At 38.2% G+C, this 22,844-nt stretch overlaps 2 protein-coding genes across 2 annotated transcripts; both read left to right on the top strand.

The window, feature by feature from the left end:
- Positions 1-913: 913 nt before the first annotated feature.
- On the top strand, positions 914-5,496 carry LOC113030483 (cytokine receptor common subunit gamma-like). Its single transcript, XM_026181986.2, has 8 exons — positions 914-1,105; positions 1,465-1,555; positions 1,848-2,014; positions 2,238-2,380; positions 2,480-2,645; positions 2,938-3,031; positions 3,982-4,042; positions 4,552-5,496. The coding sequence occupies exons 1-8, from the start codon at positions 1,039-1,041 to the stop codon at positions 4,807-4,809; spliced, it is 1,047 nt and encodes a 348-aa protein (XP_026037771.1). The 5' UTR covers positions 914-1,038; the 3' UTR covers positions 4,810-5,496.
- An 8,017-nt stretch (positions 5,497-13,513) lies between these two features.
- LOC113030442 (cytokine receptor common subunit gamma-like) lies at positions 13,514-22,762 on the top strand. Its single transcript, XM_026181906.2, has 8 exons — positions 13,514-14,054; positions 14,486-14,576; positions 15,197-15,363; positions 15,556-15,698; positions 15,794-15,959; positions 16,251-16,347; positions 18,172-18,232; positions 18,684-22,762. Exons 1-8 carry the CDS (start codon positions 13,958-13,960, stop codon positions 18,924-18,926), a joined length of 1,065 nt encoding a protein of 354 aa, XP_026037691.2. The 5' UTR covers positions 13,514-13,957; the 3' UTR covers positions 18,927-22,762.
- Positions 22,763-22,844: the final 82 nt, after the last annotated feature.

Genomic DNA, 22,844 nt, shown 5'->3' with positions numbered 1-22,844 from the left:
TGGACATGAAAAAAATGGAAACTGATAGCGTCGTTTAAAAAAGTAAGAAACTTGTAAATTATAGTGAATTTATATTAAAGCAGTATAAAGTCACAATAATTTATACCTACTTAAAGGAGGAGGGGTGAATATTAACACAAACGTGTGTGGCCTGTTAATATTTTAGCAAATTCTTTCAAGTTCCGCACTTAAAAAAGTAACCGTTGCTCTCTTTTTATTACTTTTTTCAAAGGCTATTTTTTCAAGAGGCTGAGATGATTAAATTATTTAAATTATTTAAAAGAAGTAAGTTAAAGGCTTACTCATTCTCTCTCACAGCACTTCCACACTCACACATGGCGCCACGTTAGCAGCAAAGCCTAACAGGTGCTGCAAAGCAGATTAGCACTGCTTAAATAGCCCGTAGATCCAAGTCAGAGTTTTCAGATTAATTCTCTTACTATTGAATGCTGACACCCTCGCTCTGAATATGAGTAAATATAGCCCTGCTGTATTTATATCACTTCACCATGTCACCACAGAGTCGGTCAGAAATGTGTTTTTCATGTAGTTTGAGACACGTACTAGATAACTTTGTTCTGTAACTTTTTTTGCCTTTGTTTGGACATTTTTCAGACAACACCTGTAAGACACAAGTCTTGTCGCTACTTGGTCTTTATTTCTGTTAAAAGTCTAAGATAGATAATAGATGGCTATTACAAACAATAGCCAAAACTTGATTCATATTTCATTATTGTATTATAGGTTACTATTTTATTTATTCATTTATTTTTTGTAAGTGTAGGTTACATACAACAGGCCTACAATATATTTTAGTTTATGAATATTGTTAACTGACTGAATATTGTTGTTCTTGTTTGTCTGAGGTCAACTTTAATTATGTTACAAGGAAGTGATAAATCATCGCAGTGTTTGGTCTAACTACAGGAACTGATGAGAAACAACACCGCAAAAGTCGGCTCAGTTACGTCAGACAAACAGCAACAGTCGGAGTTGTAATGTTGCAAAAGTACTCTTAACATCCTGTTTTAGTGCGCCATGATGCCGACGAGACTGCTTCTACTTCTCTGTCTGATCGGACCTGTGTTTGCCATAGAAGCCCCTGGTAAGATCAATTACACAAGATCGAAGTTATTACAAATTATAGTCTACTGATGACCTTTTTTTTAGGTTGAGTACAAGTGTCTGAATAGTCAGTGAGTCTGTTTTTGGCAGATCTACATATATTATCTCCTGCGCGGCTAGCATTCAATATGTATTTGATCAGCTTCCTTAAAACAGCGAATCAGTTATGAAGAAAGGACCTGAGTTGTTGTACCTTGATATAAAAATAATTGCTATCTAAATTAATTAAAATCAGTTTAAGGTCATGGGTGTTTGACTCTACTGTTATGTAGAATTTATATGTCTAACCATTATCAGTTTCTGAAAATCATTTTCTCAAATTGGTCATATTTTTAACAGATGTGGATTGCTTGATTATCAATTTGAAAAATGTTTCCTGTACCTGGAATAAGAAGGGGACACCAAAGGTCAACTACACCTTCTATAGTAGGTGGGTAACCGCTGATAACAGCAGTGGGACATCTCAGTGACGTCTTCTGAATTCATCAGATTAGAATCAGGCTGGTTGTGCTTCAGTGGAAGATGTAATGAAAATTCTTCTATTTTTCTGATAAACTTAACAGTTAAACATATTTAATTGCTAGGCCCTAACAAATAAAACAACAACAACACATTTTTGAATAAATGATGAACATATATGAACATATTTGGTCATGATGAATACTAAAGTAGATATGGCTCAGTACTTTGCGTGATTGTTTTTTATTATTATTTCTACACAGTTTCTTCAATAAGAAAGAAAAAAGCTGCCCACAGTATTTGACAGAGAACAACATGAACATTGGATGCATCCAGCCATGTGAGTCTCACGACAGATTCATGACTTTTAACACCAGGCTGGTACATGGCAAGGATAGATTTAAGGAGACACATGGACTTAAAAACCGAGGTATGTATTTACCCTGGCCTGGAACATAACTGTATTTAAAATAACAAATAAAATAATGATGGAAAAATTAGTGTACTTATTGGGATTTTTTTTATTTACACTTTTGCTTAAATCTAAAAAAAATTTCCAAGAAAATTGTGGGTATTCTGACATGAAAGAGGCCTTAAAGTATAATGTATACTGGCATGTTTGTTCATGTTATTACACGTCTGTATCTTTTCAGTCAAGTTAAATCCACCAACCAACCTGACTGTTCTCAATGGATCAGACTTTAACTTGTGGTTTTACTGGAACCACACTTCTCCTGCTCGTCTACATTGTGTGGAGAGTGAGGTCCGCTTCAGGACAAACAACAATAACTGGGGGGTAGGAAAAGAGTTTCTCTCATCCTTTTTAATTTATTGCTTTGTTTGCCCCTTCTTGTTCTCTCTTCTTGTGTTTTCTAAAATCCATCTGATTTTCTAGTCCTCTAAAGTTAGCCCCGAGATACAGAAGTACTGCATCAACTCGCCCTCGGGAAGTTCCCGATATGAGCTGCAAGTGCGGAACAGAATAGATGATTCCTGTGGATCGTCTGACTTCTGGAGTGATTGGAGTGAACCTGTGTTCTGGGGATCCAACAGCAGCATAGGTTAAAAATTCTACATGTTATGAAGAAAAGATGTCGTTTTTTCCCCAAAAATGTAATTGAATGACTGCTTAAACACGGCAGATGTTTTTTTCTTATGTATAGCTGACTTATTTTCTGTAGTTTTCAGAAATAAAAAATTATGTTCGTATAGAACTTTAGATTTATTTCAGTTACTGTTTGACCCCAACATGCTTGGTTAAAATTCAGAATTATGCTTCCTAACAATGCGTGCCCCAATATTTAGAGCTAAAAGATTTATACAAATAATATTCTTCTTTTTTCTTCCTCACAGACTCTGACTCAGTGCCTCTGTGGATGACATTGCTCTATGTGGTGGGTGCCATCACCCTCATCCTGCTGGTGGTGATGTTACTGCAACGTGAAAGGTGGGTTCTTCCATAAATCAGATGATTGATCTGTGATCAGATCACAGATCCAACTGGTGTGCCACGAAGTCAGTTTAGGTGTGCCATGCGATTTTGTGATCGTAGATTAGAATTGGAACCAGCATATGACAGCAACCCAAATGCCCACTGTGTTCATGACCTTAAAAAGTGTTTGCGCAAGATTTTTTTTATCCTCAAATTCTGTGGAATTTACTTAGGATACTGAGTAATCACCAAAACTAGGGTTAGGGTCGCCATGCCATGGCTACTTGTAAGCCTCTACCTTCAGTTAGGTCCCAAAAGGGTTCAACACAAACAGTGCTGGTGGGCCTCTGGTGAGTGGACCACTGGACCACTGGCACACGTCTTAGAGAGGAATGTGGTTTCTCACCTGTAAGACATGCAGACAGGCTTTTCTGCCCGAGGCTTAAAAACCCCAGATGATGCTGGCTGACATAAGCTTAGTCACAGCAACACTTCCCCCTTATCCATCCCAGACATCACCTATTATTTGTGTCTTGGTTGTTTTAACTTCCTGTTTTTTTCCTGTTTTACCTCAGCTAAAGTATCCAGTCTGCTTATTGTTTCCAGGTTGTTACTGTAGTCAGGGTTTCCAAACACTGGTGTTTCGAGCTTTCCCAAATGCATTCTTTTCCCTCTTCTTGCATTTTGCCCCAGCTTGCTCTTTGTTGATTGATCTTTTAAGTTCTTGTCATCTGTTTTCTTTGCTCTTTGCCTGAGTTTTTTGTTCTGTGTGCTACCAAGCCATGTACGAACTGTGAATGCAAATTTGACTTTTACTGGATGTCCTGCATCATGCATTCGGATTCCTGATCCGGAAAGCTCAGCCCCACTCAGTTACAGTGCTGAGGTGTTAGCGTGAACAAAGTGAATGCAAATATTCTTGTTATGAAAAACCGAGAGTAACAGTGTCCCTACCTCCCATACAGGCTCAAAATCATCCTGATCCCTGCAGTTCCCAAACCATCCCCGATTCTTCATGACATTGAGGTTAGTAACATCCAGAGGTCAGTCTTATCCTTCCAATTCCCAGTCACACAAGATTTCTTACTAGATTTCTAAAGCTAGAAAACTAATTAAGATACTAAAAGAATAAAATGAAGAGTAATAAATATGCATGTTAGTGGCTGTATGAGACCGTATTGGGTATCACAGTGCTTTGATGTTAATGATAACGCCACGATTCATGATAGTCCATTCAGTATTAGTAGAAAAGAGCACCAAAGCATTAGTTCACATCTTCTGGGAACCTTAAATGTCTGTAGAAGTCCTGGCAGACAGTTTAATAGTCATGAAATTGTCCAGATCAAGAGGTGAACCAGTAGACTGAGAACAGCACCACTTAATGGCTAAAAATATAAATACTCTTGTGTTCAAATGATTTTTCAGCGTAGAGCTCTGGGGAAGGAGTTACCCATTAAACAATTGTAACTCAAAAATCCAGTTTGTTGCATTTATTTGTCAAATTAATGTAAAGATTTTTTCCCCACTTCTTTAAGGACTGGTTTCAGCTCTCCAAAGGTCTGAAAGAAAATTTTAAAGCAAGCTACAATGAGCAGGTCTGCCCTGTGCGTGAGTACAACTACGTCTCCCAGTCTGACAGCATGAACTCTGACGACTCCACCTCCTCTGTCAGCACCAACCAAACCCACTGCTCTGTGTCCATCGATGTGAACGATGCAGAAGATCTGTACGTCCCCTTGTCCTCTTCCAGCTCCCAAGTTCCATCTGAGGAGGTGCTGCAGGTTTCTGACTAAGCAGGTCGTGAACCAGGGTTAGGTTTGCCTGAGCCAAACTATCGGGACTTTGTTACACTGATACATCTCCTGCTTGGTGACAGTGATTATTAGAAGGGTTTACAACAATTCCCAGTGTGAAGAAACCCAATATTTGCTGGAGGTATTTAATCAGTTACACCCGAGCTTAGCCTTTTAAATAAAACCTCAGACTACAGATTTTAGTTTAATAAACTTGACCTTAACATCTCTTTGAAATCTTTAACCTCACAGATACATAGTACTCCATCTTAATAAAAGGCTTTTCCTTTTTGTTAAGACAGGTGGTATAAAGTGCTGACACTCTTGAAAACATACTTTAGATGATATGCATTCTTGAGTATTAATCAGGGTGCAGCGATCAGCTCTCTGCTTCCATGATGTAAGTTTTTGAATTTCCTCAGCATATCAAAAATCAAACTGATGTTTGCACTACTCCCCCAGAAGAACACAAATTGTGAAAAATGCTTCCGTTTGGTGTATATCTGGATTTTAACTGCGGCACATTCTACTGTTAATCATTCCCATTATTTTTATTTTTTTACATAAGGTCTTGAAAAACCTTTTAGCTCATTCACAAGCACTTATTTAAGTTGTTGTATATTATTGCATTGTATTTATTGACTTTTAATGTGTTAGGTTGGAAAATAAATCCCATGATTTTGGCTAGTTTTGTTTTTGTTTTTTTGTTTTTTAAATAAAACATCACACATGTCTACACACACTTTATAATAAGGCATTACCTGTATTCTGTGAAGCTGTGTACTTGAAGCTTGCATTGCATGATACACTTTGACACTGTGTGTAGCATCCCTGGCTGAATGATGGTCTCTTATACTGATGCGTCACAGAGGTTTTATTGGAAATGTTTTTATTGAAACATTCAGTGAAGACACCGTAAGAGCTAGGAGCAAAACAAAACCAGCAATATTAATACCATAAGATCAAAGGAAACAAATTTCTCCTGCTCACATATAGCATATACATCAAATTTACATCACTCAATTCATTATATCACCTCACTAACTTACAACTACACATAAAGGTCAAGGTCAAGGTTAACAACATAAACTCTATTAAACGACATTTTGATTGCATGTAACTTATTCCGTTAAAGGAAACATTAACAAACCTTGTGCCACTGTCAGCCAGGTACTAATTGGCAAAGTAAACGTACATATTTTTCACTTTAAGGCACACTATTTTACCATATCCTAAAAGAAACGTTACTAACAGCCCTTTAACGGTTTTGTGCCAGTTTCCTGTTTCAAAATAAAAGCATGGATTTCAAAATAAAACCGAAGTGCCTTTCAAACAAACGTAAAAATATTTACCAAATTTAAAGGTCATTTACACTGTGCGATTACTGATCGTTGCAGAGTTAATATTTGGAGACAAAGTCAGAGAGGGGAGGCTGTTTTGAACATGTACATTTTGTCTGTCCCCAAAGAAGAATCACAAGTGTCTAAAATCCCTTTGCAAACTAATTTAGTCATTTTTGTATTTATCTGGCAGCCATTTACTTAACAAAAGTTCAGAAATAACAGAAAGTTCATAGATTTCTGTCAGATAAGGAAATGTGGACTCATTGTACCGTGCTGAAAGTACGCTGGTGACGTCACTGTTTTGATAGACAGACATATAAACACAGACCAGAGCACTTCAAAGTCCTCTTTGTGTTAGGTTCCAGTCAAAGTAGGTCTAAACAGAACCACATATTATAATTTTGAAACACAAACATAGACTCACAAAGTGAAATCAGTAAGTGCCACACTGCTGCAGCTGACAAACAAATGTCAAAATCGATGGTAAAGCCTCTGACGTGGGTCCACTTGTGAACTCGCAGACACTGACCAAGTGAAAGGTGCTATGTGTGAGTTTAAAGCAGTGGTTCCCAAAGCGGGGGGCGTGCCCCCTAGGAGGACAGCAGTATGAATTAGAAAAAAAAAGGTTTTTTAAAAGGGCTCCCACACAAACGCAAAGCAGAGGTTGAAGCATCGCCAAATATGCTTCCAAACCAACCTTATAGCGACTAACTACTCCTGCAACTTTGGAGGTTTTCGCTCTTTACACAGTAAAGTTACAGGAGGATAAAAATAATTATCAGGCAAAATGTCCTTTGTTAAAATAATCCCGTCCAATACCACGTGAGAACAATAAATATATTATATTATCTGTTGTAACCCTCAAATTGAATGGTAATGTAACAGAACCCATTTTTTACATTTTCACTAAACTAAAACATCACTACTTCCACGTCTAATTGTCTGTGATGGAGATGGAGTAAACTGGATTCGCACTCCGTGCCCAGCGAATTATTCAATAAAGATTGCATAAAACCTTGTCTGTGTGTTGTACTATGCTTATTTTACAGGACATTAAAAGTCCAACTTCAAATGTCAGTGTACATCATTTCAGTCTATATTTTTGAAAGCAGTTTCCTCTGACAGGAAACCCACAAAACTCTATAGCTCGAGATGTTATGACATCTCGTGCTACGGATGAGTAGTAATTTGACCTGTTAAAAGGGTCGGGATTCTTTAATATTCTTTTGCATAAATAATTGACAGACTTGTCCAAATAAGAAGAAGTTTAATAAGAAGAATAAGAAGTAACATCAAAGTAAACTGCAACCTTTTAGTGTCACACCTGTGCTAAATGAGAGTTTGTTTTCACCTTTGTGTCATTGTGATAAAAAACATCAGATGTCTTTGACTTGAAGCATTGCATTTGGATCCAACAGATATACCCGTAATATAAAAGACACCCTTACAAAAAACCCTTAAAAATATTAAAAACGTTAACACAGATGTTACGTTCTCTCTACTTTGTTTTTCTTCTGTTAAAATAATTAAAACACAGGGAGTTGGGGCTCATGTGAAAAGGAAAAGACCATCTCTGAATCAAGGGTGGGGTCTAAGGGTACATCTTTCTCCATCTTACAATGCTGTGATTGCAGCCATTCCCCAACTCTCTGTGAATGGCACTCCTGGCTATTGATCAACAGTCTTTGATCAGTGGTTGTTGATGAATGGTCAAGAAACTCAACACACAGCCCGGTGGTGCTAGTTTCAGTCATTGTGCAAATGTTCAATTTATAAGATTGGGGAATCAGCTGAGATGAGTGAAGCTGACTCACTTGGATGAGGGAAGAAACGTTTCTCCCACTGATGCTACATCCAGATGAAGAGAATCAACTTTTTGGGAATACATCGACTTATTTCTCTTTTTAAAGTTGCATTTTAAAAAAGGTTTTAAAAATCTATTGTTTTATTTGGAATTCGAAAATGATTTTTAAATGACATTTTTATTAAGGGTTAAATTCTTTTTTGCGAAATCAATTTGAAGTATTAACTGTGAAAAAGTGATTTACAAATATTTTTTTATTTTAAATTCGTTTATTTAATAATAAATTACTTTAGTAATATTTCAATTAAATAAATAAAAAATTTATTTACTAATGAATATTTTATGGCACAATTCATTATTGAAGGACAAAATTCTTTATTTTGATGCGTGTGGCTCTTCTGGTCCTCCATACCAAACAGCAACAGTTAAAGGTAAACTTGAACCTCTACTGTTAAAATCCTGTTTTAGTGCGCCATGATGCCAGCCAGACTGCTTCTACTTCTCTGTCTTATCGGACCTGTGTTTGCTGAAAAAAAAAAAGCCCTGGTAAGGTATTATGGTGTTGTTTTTTTTAATGTAACATAAGGTGATGTCCTTTTTTTTAAGGTCTACTGATTGTCTAGTGTTGACGTACATAGTCCAAATGTGGTCTTTCTGGACGACTTTTCAATGTCAAATTTTAATACTGGTTCCGTAGTCCCACATTTCCAGATAGCGGAGGATATGTTTATACGGGTTGCCAGTTAATTTATTCTGTAGCTCTATTTACACCTATGTATTCGTTTCTAGTTATCAGTTATGGGAAAATGATCTGGAACAGTATGCCTCCTTCTGTAATGGGACGAGATCATAATAGCTAGGTGTGAAGAAATGCTGAGTAATCAGCGGACATCTCCAAGATGGTGCGGACTCTTGATGCTAAAACAAAAGTGAGCAGCTGTACGGTGAATTTGGAGCAGAAATGTCCCCAAAATCTGCGTGCATTGGCCACCGGTCATTTATGGGTTCAAAATAATGACATGAGGCTGGAATAAAATGTATCCATCAAATGGTAGAGTTTATTATTAGATGCAAGACACTAACACACACCAACTAACTACTCTAAAAGCAACTGGCTTCCTTTTACACTCTACCTGCTTCAGGCGAGCATCTGGAATAACCCAAGTGTGAGGGTAACAAAACAAATGGAAAAAACAAACATCCACATAAATAAACACCAAACCAAAATATAACACAAAGAAGACAAATTTACATATTTCCAGAGTCTTACAAACACTTTAATCCCCCCACCCCCACCCTTCTTCAACTTTCACACACTGTCATTTAAATACTAGTCAAATGTCAAACTCCATTAACCTAATAACGAATCGTGAAACCATCAGTGTGTTCCTTTTTTATCTAGCTTTTGAAATACTAGTCCCTCATAAACTAATAAAAATACAGGGAATGGTGATGGAATCCCCGGTCTACATTACAGTGACATATTTTCTAAAAAAAAAATAAAATCCACTCTCGCCCCCAGCAGCGGTCTTTATCCTTCAAGCACAGGTCCTGTTTCAGATGCCTGGGAGCTTGAGGGTCCTGCGCAGTGTCTTAGCTGTTCCTAGGACTGAGGTCTTCGGGACAGAGATCTCCAGTGTTGTTTCTGGGATCTGCTGGAGCCACTCACCTAGCACTCCAGTTACCACTGGGGCCACTGTTACATTGACGCTCCGCATCACCTGATGTATTCGTGGATGTTTGTTGGCTCATCCTGGATTGTGATGCTGACACTTACCAGTCCTCACCCTCCTTCCTTCCACTTAGCATACAGCCTGCTGGTGCTGGACTTGGGATGAAACCCTCAAAGAGCTTTCTGGTTTTGATGTCAGTGGCTTCGAGCTCCTCCTTTGGCCAGCTTATTATCTCAGCAGGGTACCTGATCATGGACAGGTGTTGATAGCTCGGATCTTGTTCTTACCGTTCAACTGACTCCTCAGGATTTGCCTGACCCTCTGCAGGAACTTAGTGATTGCAGCTTTGCTAGCTGCCTCTTCATAATTCCCGTTTGACTGTGGGATCCCCAGGTACTTGTAGCTGTCTTCGATGTCTGCAATGTTGCCTTCTGGTAGTTCGATCCCCTCAGTTCTGATGACCTTCCATCTCTTCGTTACCATTCGACTACACTTCTCCAATCCGAATGACATTCCAATGTTGTTGCTGTATATTCTGTGGTGTGGATCAGTGAATCAATGTCTCGTTGACTCCTGGCATACAGCTTGATGTCATCCATGTAGAGGAGGTGATTGACAATTGCTCCATTCTCTGGTGGGTATCTGTAGCCAGTCTGTCAACGATCTCACTGAGGGGGTTCAGGACTATGCAGAACAGCAGTGGGGACAGCACATCTCCTTGGTAGGTCCCGCACTTGACGGTGACTTGTGCCTACGGGCTTGTAGTTGTCAGTGCGCCCCAGGGTGGCTGTGGCTACAATGTAGCTTGCCATCACCAGTGAGTGAATGTGTGTGTGAATGGGTGGATGACTGAATGTGTAAAGCGCTTTGGGGTCCTTAGGGACTAGTAAAGCGCTATACAAATACAGGCCATTTACCATTTGATCTCTAGTGTTCTACGCCACATCCCCATTTAGTTCCTGATAAACTCTCTTATGGGTCCTGTTTATCTTGTATAGTTGTAGGCATTGCAGGATCCAGGTGTGAGGCATCGAGTCATAGGCCTTCTTGCAGTCAATCCAAGCAGTGCACAGGTTGGTCATCTTAGTCTTGCAGTCTCAGGTGACTGCTCTGTCTACCAGTAGCTGGTGTTTTGCTCCTCTGGCTATTCCTTTCTGTGCCCCACTTATGTATTGACCCATGTGGCTGTTTTTATATACACAGCTCAATAAATAAATAAATAAATAAATAAATAAATAAAGGGAACAGATAAACAACACAATGAAACTCCAACTCAATCACACTTTTGTGAAATCACTGCCAGAGCCCTGCAAAGTGACCTCCAGCAGACCACAAATGTGCATGTCTCTGCTCAAACAGTCAGAAACAGACTCCATGAGAGTGGCATAAGGGCCCGACGTCCACAGGTGGGGGTTGTGCTTACAGCCCCACACTGTGCAAGACGTTTGGCATTTGCCAGAAAACACTAAGATTGCCAACTTTGCCACTGGCGCCCTGTGCTCTTCACAGATGAAAGCAGGTTCACACTGAGCACATGTGACAGAGTCTGGAGAAACCATAGAGAACGTTTTGCTGTCTGCAACATCCTCCAGCATTACCGGTTTGGCAGTGGGTCAGTAAGGGTGTGGGGTGGCATTTGTTTGGGGAGGGGGGCACACAGCCCTCCATGTGCTCGCCAGATACCAAGATGAGATCCTCAGACCCCTTGTGAGACCATACGCTGGTGCAGTTGGCCCTGGGTTCCTCCTAATGCAAGACAATGCTAGACCTCATGTGGCTGGAGTGTGTCAGCAGTTCCTGCAAGACAAAGGCACTGAGGCTATGAACTGGCCGGCCCAGACCTGAGTCCAATTGAACACATCTGGAACATCATGTCTCGCTCCATCCACAAACGCCACGTTGCACCACAGACTGTCCAGGAGTTGGCGGATGCTTTAGTCCAGGTCTGGAAGGAGATCCCTTGGGAGACCATCCACCACCTCATCAGGAGCATGCCCAGGCGTTGTAGGGAGGTCATAAAGGCACATGGAGGCCACACACACTACTGAGCCTCATTTTGACGTGTTTTAAGGACATTACATCAAAGCTGGATCAGCCTGTAGTCTGTTTTTCCACTTTAATTTTGTATGAATCTAAATCCAGACCTCCATGGGTAGCTACATTTGATTTCCATTGATAATTTTTGTATGATGTTGTTGTCAAAAAATTCAGCTATGTCAAGAACAAAGTATACGAATATTTCATTAATTCAGATCTGGGGTGTCTTATTTTTGGGTTCGGTTTATTTGTTTGAGCTATGTGTGTGTGTGTGTGTGTGTGTGTGTGTGTGTGTGTGTGTGTGTGTGTGTGTGTGTGTGTGTGTGTGTGTGTGTATTTTTATAGTCCTATATATTGATCCTAATTTGTTTTTTTTGTTTTTTGGTCATCAAACATATCTACACGCATTGTATGACGAGGCATTACCTGTATTCTGTGAAGCTGTGTATGTGCAGTTTGCAATGCATGATATACTTTGACACTGTGCAATTATTGATTATTGCACAGTAAATATTTGGAGACTATCAGAGAGGGGAGGCTGGTTTGGACACGTACATTTTGTCTGCACACAGGTGCCAAAATATAAGAATCACAAGGGTCTAAAATCATTTTCTAAACTAGTTTTGTCAATTGAGCTTTTATTTTTGTATTTATCTGGCAGACATTTATTTAACATACGGTCAGAAATAACAGGAAAGTTCATATATTTCTGTCAGATAAGGAAATGTGGACTCATTGTCACCAGTACACTGGTGACGTCACTGTTTTGATAGACAACAAATAAACACAGACCAGAGAACTTGAAACTCCTCTTTGTTATAAGTTCCAGTCAAAGTAGGTGTAGACAGAACCACATAGTGTCATTATGACACACAGACATAGACACACAAAGTCAAATCAGTAAATGCCACACTGCTGCAGCTGTCAAAAAAATGTCAAAATGAACTGTAAGGTCTCTACTTGTGAACCCGCAGACGTCGACCAAGTGAAAGGTGCTATGTGTGAGTGTGTTGAGTTTAAAGTAAGTATTTTATCTGAACATTTGTACTTCATTATAACTGTGGTTAGAACAGAGATAGCACAGTTCTTAAAAACGCTGCGTTTCCTCTCCAAAAAACAGAATACGGCAGTAAAAAAAACCACAGCAATTTACACAGAAAGCCCCCGATCCAGTTTGCTGTAAATGAACTAAGCTGAGCTAACTGTTGTCTGTGGCTTCAAACAGCAAATGTTAGTTTAAATATTTATCTGAGATGTGGGAGTTGACGGCTGCTGTTTGATGAAATGAATGTAAGAAATTAACTCATTTGGTTAAACAGGTTAAAATTATAAAATTGCTTATGTTTATGCTGTGCATGAACATGGACACTACATTTCACAATGTGATTCTGATTTGTCCATCATTTCTCTTTCATCAGAAAAGAATACATACAGGACTCGTAGACTGTAAAGAAAATCTTAGCTAAACCAACAAGATCCACCTTAAGCTCACTTTGGCAGCAAATGATAGTAGAAGTGCAGAGAAAATGTAAGACTGGCTGACTAAAAACAGAACTATTTCTTGAACGATTCAATAAAGATTGCATAAAACCTTCTCTGTGTGTTGTACTTATTTTACAGGACATTAAAAGTCCAACTTCAAGTCTAGTGTACATAGTTTCAGTCTATATTTTTGAAAGCAGTTTCCTCTGACAGGAAACCCACAAAACTCTGAAAGTGACACTGATCGAATGTTATGACATCTCGTGCTACGGATGAGTAGTAATTCAGCTAATTTGACCTGTTAAAAGGGTCGGGATTCTTTAATATTCTTTTGTAATTGACAGATTTGTCCAAATAAGAAGGAACATAAAAGTAAACTGCAACAGTTTAGTGTCACACCTGTGTTAAATGACCAGAATGAGTTTGTTTTCACTTTTGTCTCATTGTGGTAAAAAATATCAGATGTCTTTGAGTTGAAGCTATTGCATTTACATCCAACAGATAATACCTGTGATATAAAAAACACCCTTAAAAAAACAAAAATATTAACAGAGATTTTACCTTCTCTCTACTTTGTCTTTCTCCTGCTAAAATGATTAAGACAGCTTATATACATTAAGTAATCATGACATCCAAAAACTTGATTTAACCTCTTAACTAGAGTTTATTAACTATTAACTTTATGAACTATGAAAGTATGAAGACTGTGTATCTGCCATATAGTGACATAGCCGTGCTACAGGCACCAATACATTGACAGGAAGAGAAGAAAAAAAAACCCCACAAGACACGGTGATATTTCAGTGTCGATGCGGGCTTACATCCTGTTTCTATTCGCCATGATGTCGACAAGATTACTTCTACTTCTTTATCTGACTGGACACGTATTTGCCAAAAAATCACAAGGTAAGAGCATATGAAGCTGATCGAATACGTTTTTTAAAAAAATACAAGACATTCGCAACATCGGTAGGAAGTGTCGTAAACCTGTGTCGACATCTTTGAAAGTCGATCGCTCTACTTTTGTTATATTACATTAACTTATATCCCAAACACTATCATTCAATGTATATTTGAGAAGTTATTTGTACCTTGAGATATGAATGAACACTATCTATATTAAATTCAGGTTAATGCAGAGCCTTCCTTTATTAAGCACGTTTTGTGAGAATTTCCCCTCCAGAGCACGGGGCTCTTACTTCCTTGTCTTTGAGTGTATGACTGTACTACTATCAGTCTGTTGCCCTTTGTGTAGGTTTCATATATATGCCTAACCATCATTCATCGTTTTAGGTTTTATCTTTCATTGATCTCAAATCTATCATGTTTTTTAACAGATGTGGATTGCTTGGTGGTGAATCTAGATTATGTTTCCTGCAAATGGAATAAGACCGGGACTCCTGAGGTCAACTACACCTTCTACAGCAAGTGCGTAGTTGTTGATAATAGCACCAACACATCTTTGTAATGTCTTCTAAAATTAATCAGACTATAATTAAATGTTGTACTTGAGTGAAAGATGTGATGAAAATCTATTTTACTCTCAGCATTAACAGTAAAAGACATTTTCTACCTTTTCTGAACTACAACCCCAATTCCAAAAATGTTGGGATGCTATGTGACATGAAAAGAAAAACAGAATAGAGTGGTCTCATAAGCACTATATTTTATTCACAATAGACCATAGAAAAAACTGAGAAAAAAGTTTCATTTTAAGAAAATATTAAGAAATTATTAAGAAAAATATCAACTACTTGGGTAACAGACCTGGAATATTTATTAGGCATGAAAGAAGTTCATAGTAGAAGAGTCCGGGTGTTGAAGCGGCCTGCCTGCAGTCCAGACCTTTCAACAACTGAAAACATTTAGAACATCATGAAATGAGAAATATGGCAAATAGTTTGGACTGTTGAGCAATTAGAACTAGAACTAATAAAGTATTAAACTTGAGATTACATCATATTTAAGATCATATTGATTGTATCTAAATATGATACGTCTGCATGCTTTTCTTTGTTGGAATAGTTATGTTTTTGATTCATCTACAGGTTGGGCAATGACCAATGGAAAATATGCAACCACTATTTGACAGAGAACAACGTGAACATTGGATGTAACCAGCAGGTAGATTCGGGAGATAGATTCAAAACATTTCGAACTCGACTGACAAATGGGAGCGAAAATTTTGAGAAGGGTCACGAGCTTAAAAAACAAGGTATGCATATAACCTGGTATTAACTTTGAGTTTAAAACAATAAATCAATTAATGAAGGGATCATTATTAGAATTAATGGGACGTTTTTTACACTTTACACAGTAACTTAAAGGAAAATTGCTGTTAGTGTTCTGTCATAAAAGTAAATTGGCATGCCTCCTCATGTTATTGCCTATTTGTATACTTCTCCAGTCAAGTTAAACCCACCAACCAACCTGACTGTCCTGAATGGGTCGGACTTTAATCTGTGGTTTTACTGGAACCACACTTCTCCTGCTCCCTTACACTGTGTGGAGGGTGAGGTCCGCTTCAGGACAAACAACAATAACTGGGATGTAGGTTTCTTTCATCCTTTTTAATTCCTTTATTTTTTCATCTCTCTTTGTTCTCTCCCAGTCTAATGTTTTCTCAACTCCGTCTGATTTTCCAGTTCTCTAAAGTTAGCGCCGGGATACAGAAATACTGCATCAACTTGCCCTCAAGCAGTTCCCGATATGAGCTGCAAGTGCGGAACAGAATAGATGATTCCTGTGGAGAGTCCATATTCTGGAGTGACTGGAGTGAGCCTGTGGTCTGGGGATCCAACAACAGCACATGTAAAACTACTTCATAGATATTCTTAGTGGCATGGTGAAACGATGTCTGCCAGTGAGTCATCTTGGGGGGACAATTAGCTCTGCAACAAAACACTAATAATAATGATCAGTTAAAATGTTTGAACACTGCAAAGAAATCATAGGTAGATTTTGTTTCTTATTCAACAACTTTCAAACTGGGATTCAAACAATTATTAAAACTTAAGTGGCTCTAATGTTGCTTCCACACTGCACAAAACATTAGAATTAAGCATTCATACAAATAACTTCCTTCTTTTTTCTTCTTCAAAGACTCTAAAGATTTGATGTCTCCGTGGACGCCGGTGATATATCTGGTGGGTGTAATCAGTTTCATCCTGCTGGCCATGCTATTAATGCACCATGAAAGGTGGGTTTTTCCATAACTCAAATGATTGCTCTATGATCAGATCACAGATCCAGGTGGTGTACCATGTGATTTTGTGACAGCCACAGACTATAATTGCAGTGTACAATAGCACATAAAGTTGTTGTTAACTTGTATACTTTTATATATACCTACGCACTTTTATACTTACTTTTCTGTCATTTAAATATTTATCTTTTATCTGTTTTGAACTTGTGAAAACACAGTTAAAAGTCAAAAATGTATGCCCTTCTTCACATTTTTCAAAATCATCCAGTGGGCCATATTGGAGCCTTTGCCTGGCCGATTCGGGCACTCAAGCCTTAGGTTTGACACCCCGGACTTACTGTATCAGTACAGCAAATGTAAACAAATAATTAACAATTAATATATCCACTGTGCACTAGTGTATAAAATCTAGGCTGCAAAAAAACCATCAACCAAACACAAATGCAGATCACTTGTCCAAAACGAGTGCAAACGCGTGACCCAAAGAAAAGATTAAAGATCGTTTTTAGATGGTATCAAAGGCTTGTTGTCTTGTGGAAAGTTTCCATTGCACAACATCTGACAGATCTCACACAACCCAGGAAACACACAACATTTCTGAAGGCAGAAGACCACAGTACACAGAGACGCCTACAAGACTAAATTCTGGTACAGGAAGATGTGTTTTGACCAAAGATCCCTTCTAAATGATCTGCAATCATGCAAAGTTACAAACATTCCTTTTTTAATTACTGTTACCATTGCTGATGGTAACCCAGATTTTTCTCAGTTGTCAGTACAGACATCAAACCATTACACATTATTCACTATACATTCATCATAAATTGCTACCCTGAATCACCTTCATCACGCCCCTGGTTATCCCACGATGTATTAGGATCAGCTCATAGATCATTTGGATGTATTTTATAACTCTATGACTGCTTCTCTAAACAAATTAACAACAATATATACCTATAACAATAAATGCAAACACAGGGAACTTTACTGTGGCTAAATTTTATAATATGGATGCTGATAACCAAGGTCTAGCTTTGAAACTCTTACTTTCTTCAAAATTACACATTAGTTATTTGATCTATAAAAGTCTGACCTTAAATAACCTTCAAATAATACGAAAAGGAAAATGCTTGACGTTAAACACACCTGTGAAATAAGCTAAGCCTACAAAGTTTCCTTCCAGAAACACTGAAACAAATTAACCAGCAAAGCAATCAAAGAACAGACTTTACAGATAACGCAATGTGTTACACGCTGTGCATTTTGGAAACTTTTCCAAATTGACTTCATTCATTCATAAAGTTCCCGAAGTATATGTGACACGGACAGCGGCAGACTCAAAGAATATTTTAGATCAGCAATTTGACTAGATCTGAGGCCACTCTGTTGTTTAGGCCTGTCAGAACATCAGAATATCATTACATCAGTAAGGACACAGTGTAAAAATGTGCCAAACACATAGAGCTCCCTGCTGTGGCGATTACTTGTGAATATGGGGGATTATTAGCTTCCACATGACTACCATTAATTATTTTTAACAATGGTTGGAGAGACAGATTGCATTGTTAATTAATCAAAAGCTATGTATGTGTTATGGGATATAAATATTTTATTTCTAAAGATCACAGTTATCATCCATCTATGGGGGGGACTGGATCTGGAGCATTTTGCACCTTTATATCGGATGATCCTGACCTTAATGTCAAAAGCTGTCTGCCAGCCACGCTCAGTTGGAGTTCTGAAACCAACAAAGTCTAATGCAGTTGTTGCTGTTTGATGATAATGTGAATGCTAAAGATTTCCTTACCTCCCATACAGGCTCAGAATCATCCTCGTCCCTGTGGTTCCCAAGCCATCTCCATTCCTGCATAACATCGAGGTCAGTGGCATCCAGAGTTCTGTCCACTCCCTGAAATTCCCAGTCTTACAAGGGTTTTATATAGTTGTTAATATGAATTTGGAAAGCTATTGAAGTTACTGGAAGAATTAAATGGCAAATGAGCTTCTACATGGATTTTAGTAGCTTTAATGTTAACACTTGCATCAAGATTCATGACAATTAGTTCAGTAGCTGTTGATTTATGTCATTGATTGGACTAAAGAACAGCTTGGTTTACATCTTCTGGATACCTTGAATGTCTGTAGATGTTCAGGCAATCAGTTTAACAGATTTTAATATCTCTGGATCAAGAGTTGGACGAAAAGCCTGACAATAGTGCCACTTAATGGCTAAAAATAGAAATACTCTTGTGTTTGAGTGATTTTGGTCATCAAAATCAGGGGAAGCAATTATTCGTTACAAGTGAGGTTTTTTTTCTCTCTTTTTTAAGGATTGGTTTCAGTTCTCCAAAGGCCTGAAAGACAATTTTAAACCGGACTACAACGAGCGTGCCTGCCCTGTGCGTGAGTACAACTATGTCTCCCAGTCTGATGTGGTGAGCTCCGACGGCTCCACCTGCTCTGTCACCACCGACCAAACCGACTGCTCCATCGAACACGATCCAGAAGACCTGTCCGCCCCCTTTCCCTCTAACCCAGTTTCATCTGAGGAGGTGCAAAAGGCTTCTGTTTAGGAGCCATGTTTGGATTTCACAAACATGAATCAACAAACCTCCTGCCTGATTGCAAGAGATACCTTAATTTGACCAAATAAATGGTAGCCCAATAGTTACTATCAGAATAACCCCAATAATTGGTTCAGGAATTTAATTTGAACAATGCCTATTATACAGGTAAAACCAAAGCATCCGATTAAAATTTTAGAAGTTAATAAAGTTCATAAAGACTTTAATATGTTTCTAAAATCCTTGTGTAATTTATGGTTACTCTTGAAAACATTGTTTAGACTCTAAATATTTGACTAATTGAGGCTTTGACGTACGTATAATCCTTTGTTGACTTCCGAAATGAGCACCAGGAACTGTTCTCATATCCAATCCCTCAAATGTTTTTTTTTTAATCTTTTTTTAAATTTTTGTTTTCTTTTTAAAGCAAGAACGATTGTTAAAGTGTTAATTTGGAGAGACGCAGTATTGTATCCTGTAAGCTGGGCTGAAAGTAATTACATATTAATACATACAAGCCCAACTTTACTCAGAAAAAAGCAAGGAGTTTAACTTAAGCAGCAATGTTCCCTCTAAGCTGCGCACATGCGCAATTGCGCACTGCTGGCACGGTCTCTGCGCACAGAAATTCTGCGTTGGGCACAAAAGAAATCTAACCTGAATTGAAATTAAAATTAATACTTTAACAATTCTGTTTCGCAGTGTTAGTCAGTAAGTGACTGGGAACGATGCCACCTTATCCCATAGTCCAGCCAATAATGCGTATATGCGCAGCCAATCAACGTGGTTGACAGGCTATGACAGCGTCCTTATGTGCCGACACCGGTGTTTTAGCTAGCAAAGGGGCGTGGCTGATGTGGAGAGAAGCCACGTTAATGACAAGGTGTACAACCATTGGAGATGTGAGCAGGACAGACGGAACAATTGACGGAAAAATTGGGGACTTTATAGCAGTTTTTAAATTGTGTTGATAGGCCACATAAAACCAGGGTTGTGATAAAAAATATATGAAATGTTTGGTTTTCTTCCTGAATACTGTTGTTGTTTATATTTACTGCAGGAAGAAACGGTTAAATCGGCGTTTTATAAGAAAAAAGGCTCGAAAGCACTCTCCACCTGTGAGCAAAAACAAACCCCACTCCCCTCTGCCTTTCCTATTCGTCCAAAAAAGTACCATGTCAACCAATCAAAAATGATATGGCAACGTGGCATCTAGTTGTTAAGAAAGGGGGGAGTTTTAGGAGTGATGGCGGTGTTTTGAGATGTGAGAGATTTGCAACGTTTAGCGCAAATCTTGTGTCGTTAGTGTGTAGTGTAGTCAGTAGTTTTGTTGTGTGTGTCAGAACAATGAGGCGACTGCTGAATGTTACAGGTGTTACAGCAGTGATACATCTCCTGTTATCAGGCCTGCAGGTATCAGGCTGTTGTTCTCCTTTATCTCATAGTGGACAGAAATAATTTTTTGGAGTGACACAAATAATTTTTGTGGCATCAGATTTGATGCAGAACAGCTGATTGTTCTGTAAATAGTTTGAAATGTTTATTTAAAAACGCCTTGGCTGCATTTAAAAAATAGCTGCAAAAACGTTGTTGTTCGCCAAACTGAGTTACTTTTTTGAAGAAGTAACTATATAATTAATTGCCCAGCATTGGTCTTTATATACTGTATTTTGGAGACAGAGTTACAGGACTCTCTCCCAGACCACAGACTCATAATACAAGTAAGAGCTTTATAAAAATTAAAAAAAAATTAAAAAAAAAGAAAGAAAGTTGTGTTTTCGAAATTGGAGTTCAAGTTATTTTTACTTCCAAGTGTTAACATACTACACAGGTCATGAACAAGATTTTTTTACATTTCCATTGTAAATGGGCTAAAGCAGTTAATTAAAAGTAGTCTAACATAAATGTAAACGCTGTAATTTGATTATTTTAATAAACCATGAAACTTGGATGGATTTGATGCCGGCGTGACCACAGTGCACATGTCTGATGTCGCTCACAGTGGTCCAAGGGATCGCTCAGGGAGTTTGTGCGTTCGCTCAGACATGTGAAAAATTAGAGGGAACATTGTTAAGCAGTGCAGCTATGACCAGGAGGAAAACCCACAATAAAAATAAGTAAAGGTCTTTGTGCTTCAGGGCAGCTTACAATAGCTTTTTTATTCTACTCTGAAAACTGACCTTGGAAATATTATTATATTTTTGATAAATATTCACATTTTGAGCTTACTGAAAAAAGTGTAGAAATATAAACTTACATATGTATACTTTGCTCAATAATCTTTTTTTGTCATATGTAAACTGTTAAAACTGTAGAATAAGTAGGGAAGAGCAAATATTGCCTGCAGATTTGGACAATTTGAAAACATGATATCTTAGGCTACGTCCACACCTACCGAGTATTTTTGAAAATGCAGATTTTTCTATGCGTTTGCACCTTTCATCCACACGTAAACGGCGTTTCGGTCACTGAAAACTGAGATTTTTAAAAACGCCTGCCAGGGTGGATATTTTCGAAAAGTCCGTTTTTGCATTTACTGTGGACGAGGAAAACGGAGAAAACGCAGCGTCAAAGGTGTGCGCCTTTTTTGACGTCACACTGTGCGCCACGTTATTGTTTCGGTGAAATGAATTTCTACAATGGCAGACTTACACAAAATACTGTTACTTGTACTCTCTGCAGTGTTTAAATGCTTACATATACACACACAGTTACTGTCCCTCCACACATAGGACTCAGTTCTGCTTCTATGCGCCATCTTTGTTTACTCTTTCCCGTCCAGGCTTCTAGACTTTATAGGCGATCTGGCTCAAGAGTTGGGAGTTCACCTTGTAATCGGAAAGTTGCCGGTTAGAGTCCCGGCTTGGATAGTCTTGGTCGTTGTGTCCTTGGGCAAGACACTTCACCTACCGCCTACTGGTGGTGGTCAGAGGGCCCGGTGGCGCCAGTGTCCGGCAGCCTCGCCTCTGTCAGTGCACCCCAGGGTGGCTGTGGCTACAATGCAGTTGCCATCACCAGTGTGTGAATGAGTGGATTCACACACTGGTGCTTTGGGGTCCTTAGGGACTAGTAAAGCGCTATACAAATACAGGCCATTACTTATGATTGGCCAACATTTCTACAAGGTTAGGAATATGTCGCCACCTGTTGCTTTGGCATGTTCGTAGCAGCGTTTTCCTTCAATTTTGCGTTTAGGTGTGGACAGGATTTTTTTTTTTTAAAAAACACAAACGGAAAATCTCCGTTTTGAAAAATACCCGTGTAAGTGTGGAGCCTTAGCATTTTAACCAAACATCTTACTGTTACTGTTACAGTATATAACGGAGTGGCACTCCAATTTCGTTGTACTCTGTACAATGACAATAAAGGCTATTCTATTCTATTCTATATCATTTAATGATACAATCGTTTACTCGCTAATAGTGTTATTGTAAAACTTATGCCGAAAATGTTTTGTAACAGACAAACAAATAGATGTGTTTTGCCATCATTCATACTCTTCTAATATCACACTTTGTCATTAGTTAACAACCAAATTATCATTTTGTTGATTTAAAAAAATCGTTTTATCATTTTTATAAACATGTGTAACTGCTATGTTCTTTCTCAAAACATTGAGAAAACAATAATTTCCTCTACCTGTATACAAATATAACTTCAATGATATCTATTTAAAACAATTTTGTTGTACTTTTTCTTTGCCTTAATGTTTTTGTTACCTTTATTTTTGTGTCATATATATTTTTTGCTAGCTTGCACATTACCTCTCTCTGGTCCTTGTACGTCTCTACTTCTGTTTTTTTTTTTTTTTTTTTTTTTACATAAATAAATAAATACAAATACTGTGTTTTGTTTTGTGTTTTTTCATCAAAACTTTAGTCCTGTGAATTGCTCTACTGTAGCGATGGGTATAAAAGAAACCCAGTA

Source organism: Astatotilapia calliptera, chromosome 10, assembly GCF_964374335.1.
Source record: "Astatotilapia calliptera chromosome 10, fAstCal68.1, whole genome shotgun sequence".
Taxonomy (NCBI): Eukaryota; Metazoa; Chordata; class Actinopteri; order Cichliformes; family Cichlidae; genus Astatotilapia; species Astatotilapia calliptera.
This window is presented reverse-complemented; position numbering and strand designations above follow the sequence as displayed.

Coding starts and splice junctions, on each gene's coding strand:
- LOC113030442 (XM_026181906.2), top strand. CDS start 13,958: ATGCGGGCTTACATCCTGTTTCTATTCGCCATGATGTCGACAAGATTA. Junction 15,699..15,793: donor CAAACAACAATAACTGGGAT/GTAGGTTTCTTT, acceptor CTGATTTTCCAG/TTCTCTAAAGTTAGCGCCGG. Junction 16,348..18,171: donor CTATTAATGCACCATGAAAG/GTGGGTTTTTCC, acceptor CCTCCCATACAG/GCTCAGAATCATCCTCGTCC.
- LOC113030483 (XM_026181986.2), top strand. CDS start 1,039: ATGATGCCGACGAGACTGCTTCTACTTCTCTGTCTGATCGGACCTGTG. Junction 2,381..2,479: donor CAAACAACAATAACTGGGGG/GTAGGAAAAGAG, acceptor CTGATTTTCTAG/TCCTCTAAAGTTAGCCCCGA. Junction 2,646..2,937: donor GGGATCCAACAGCAGCATAG/GTTAAAAATTCT, acceptor TCTTCCTCACAG/ACTCTGACTCAGTGCCTCTG.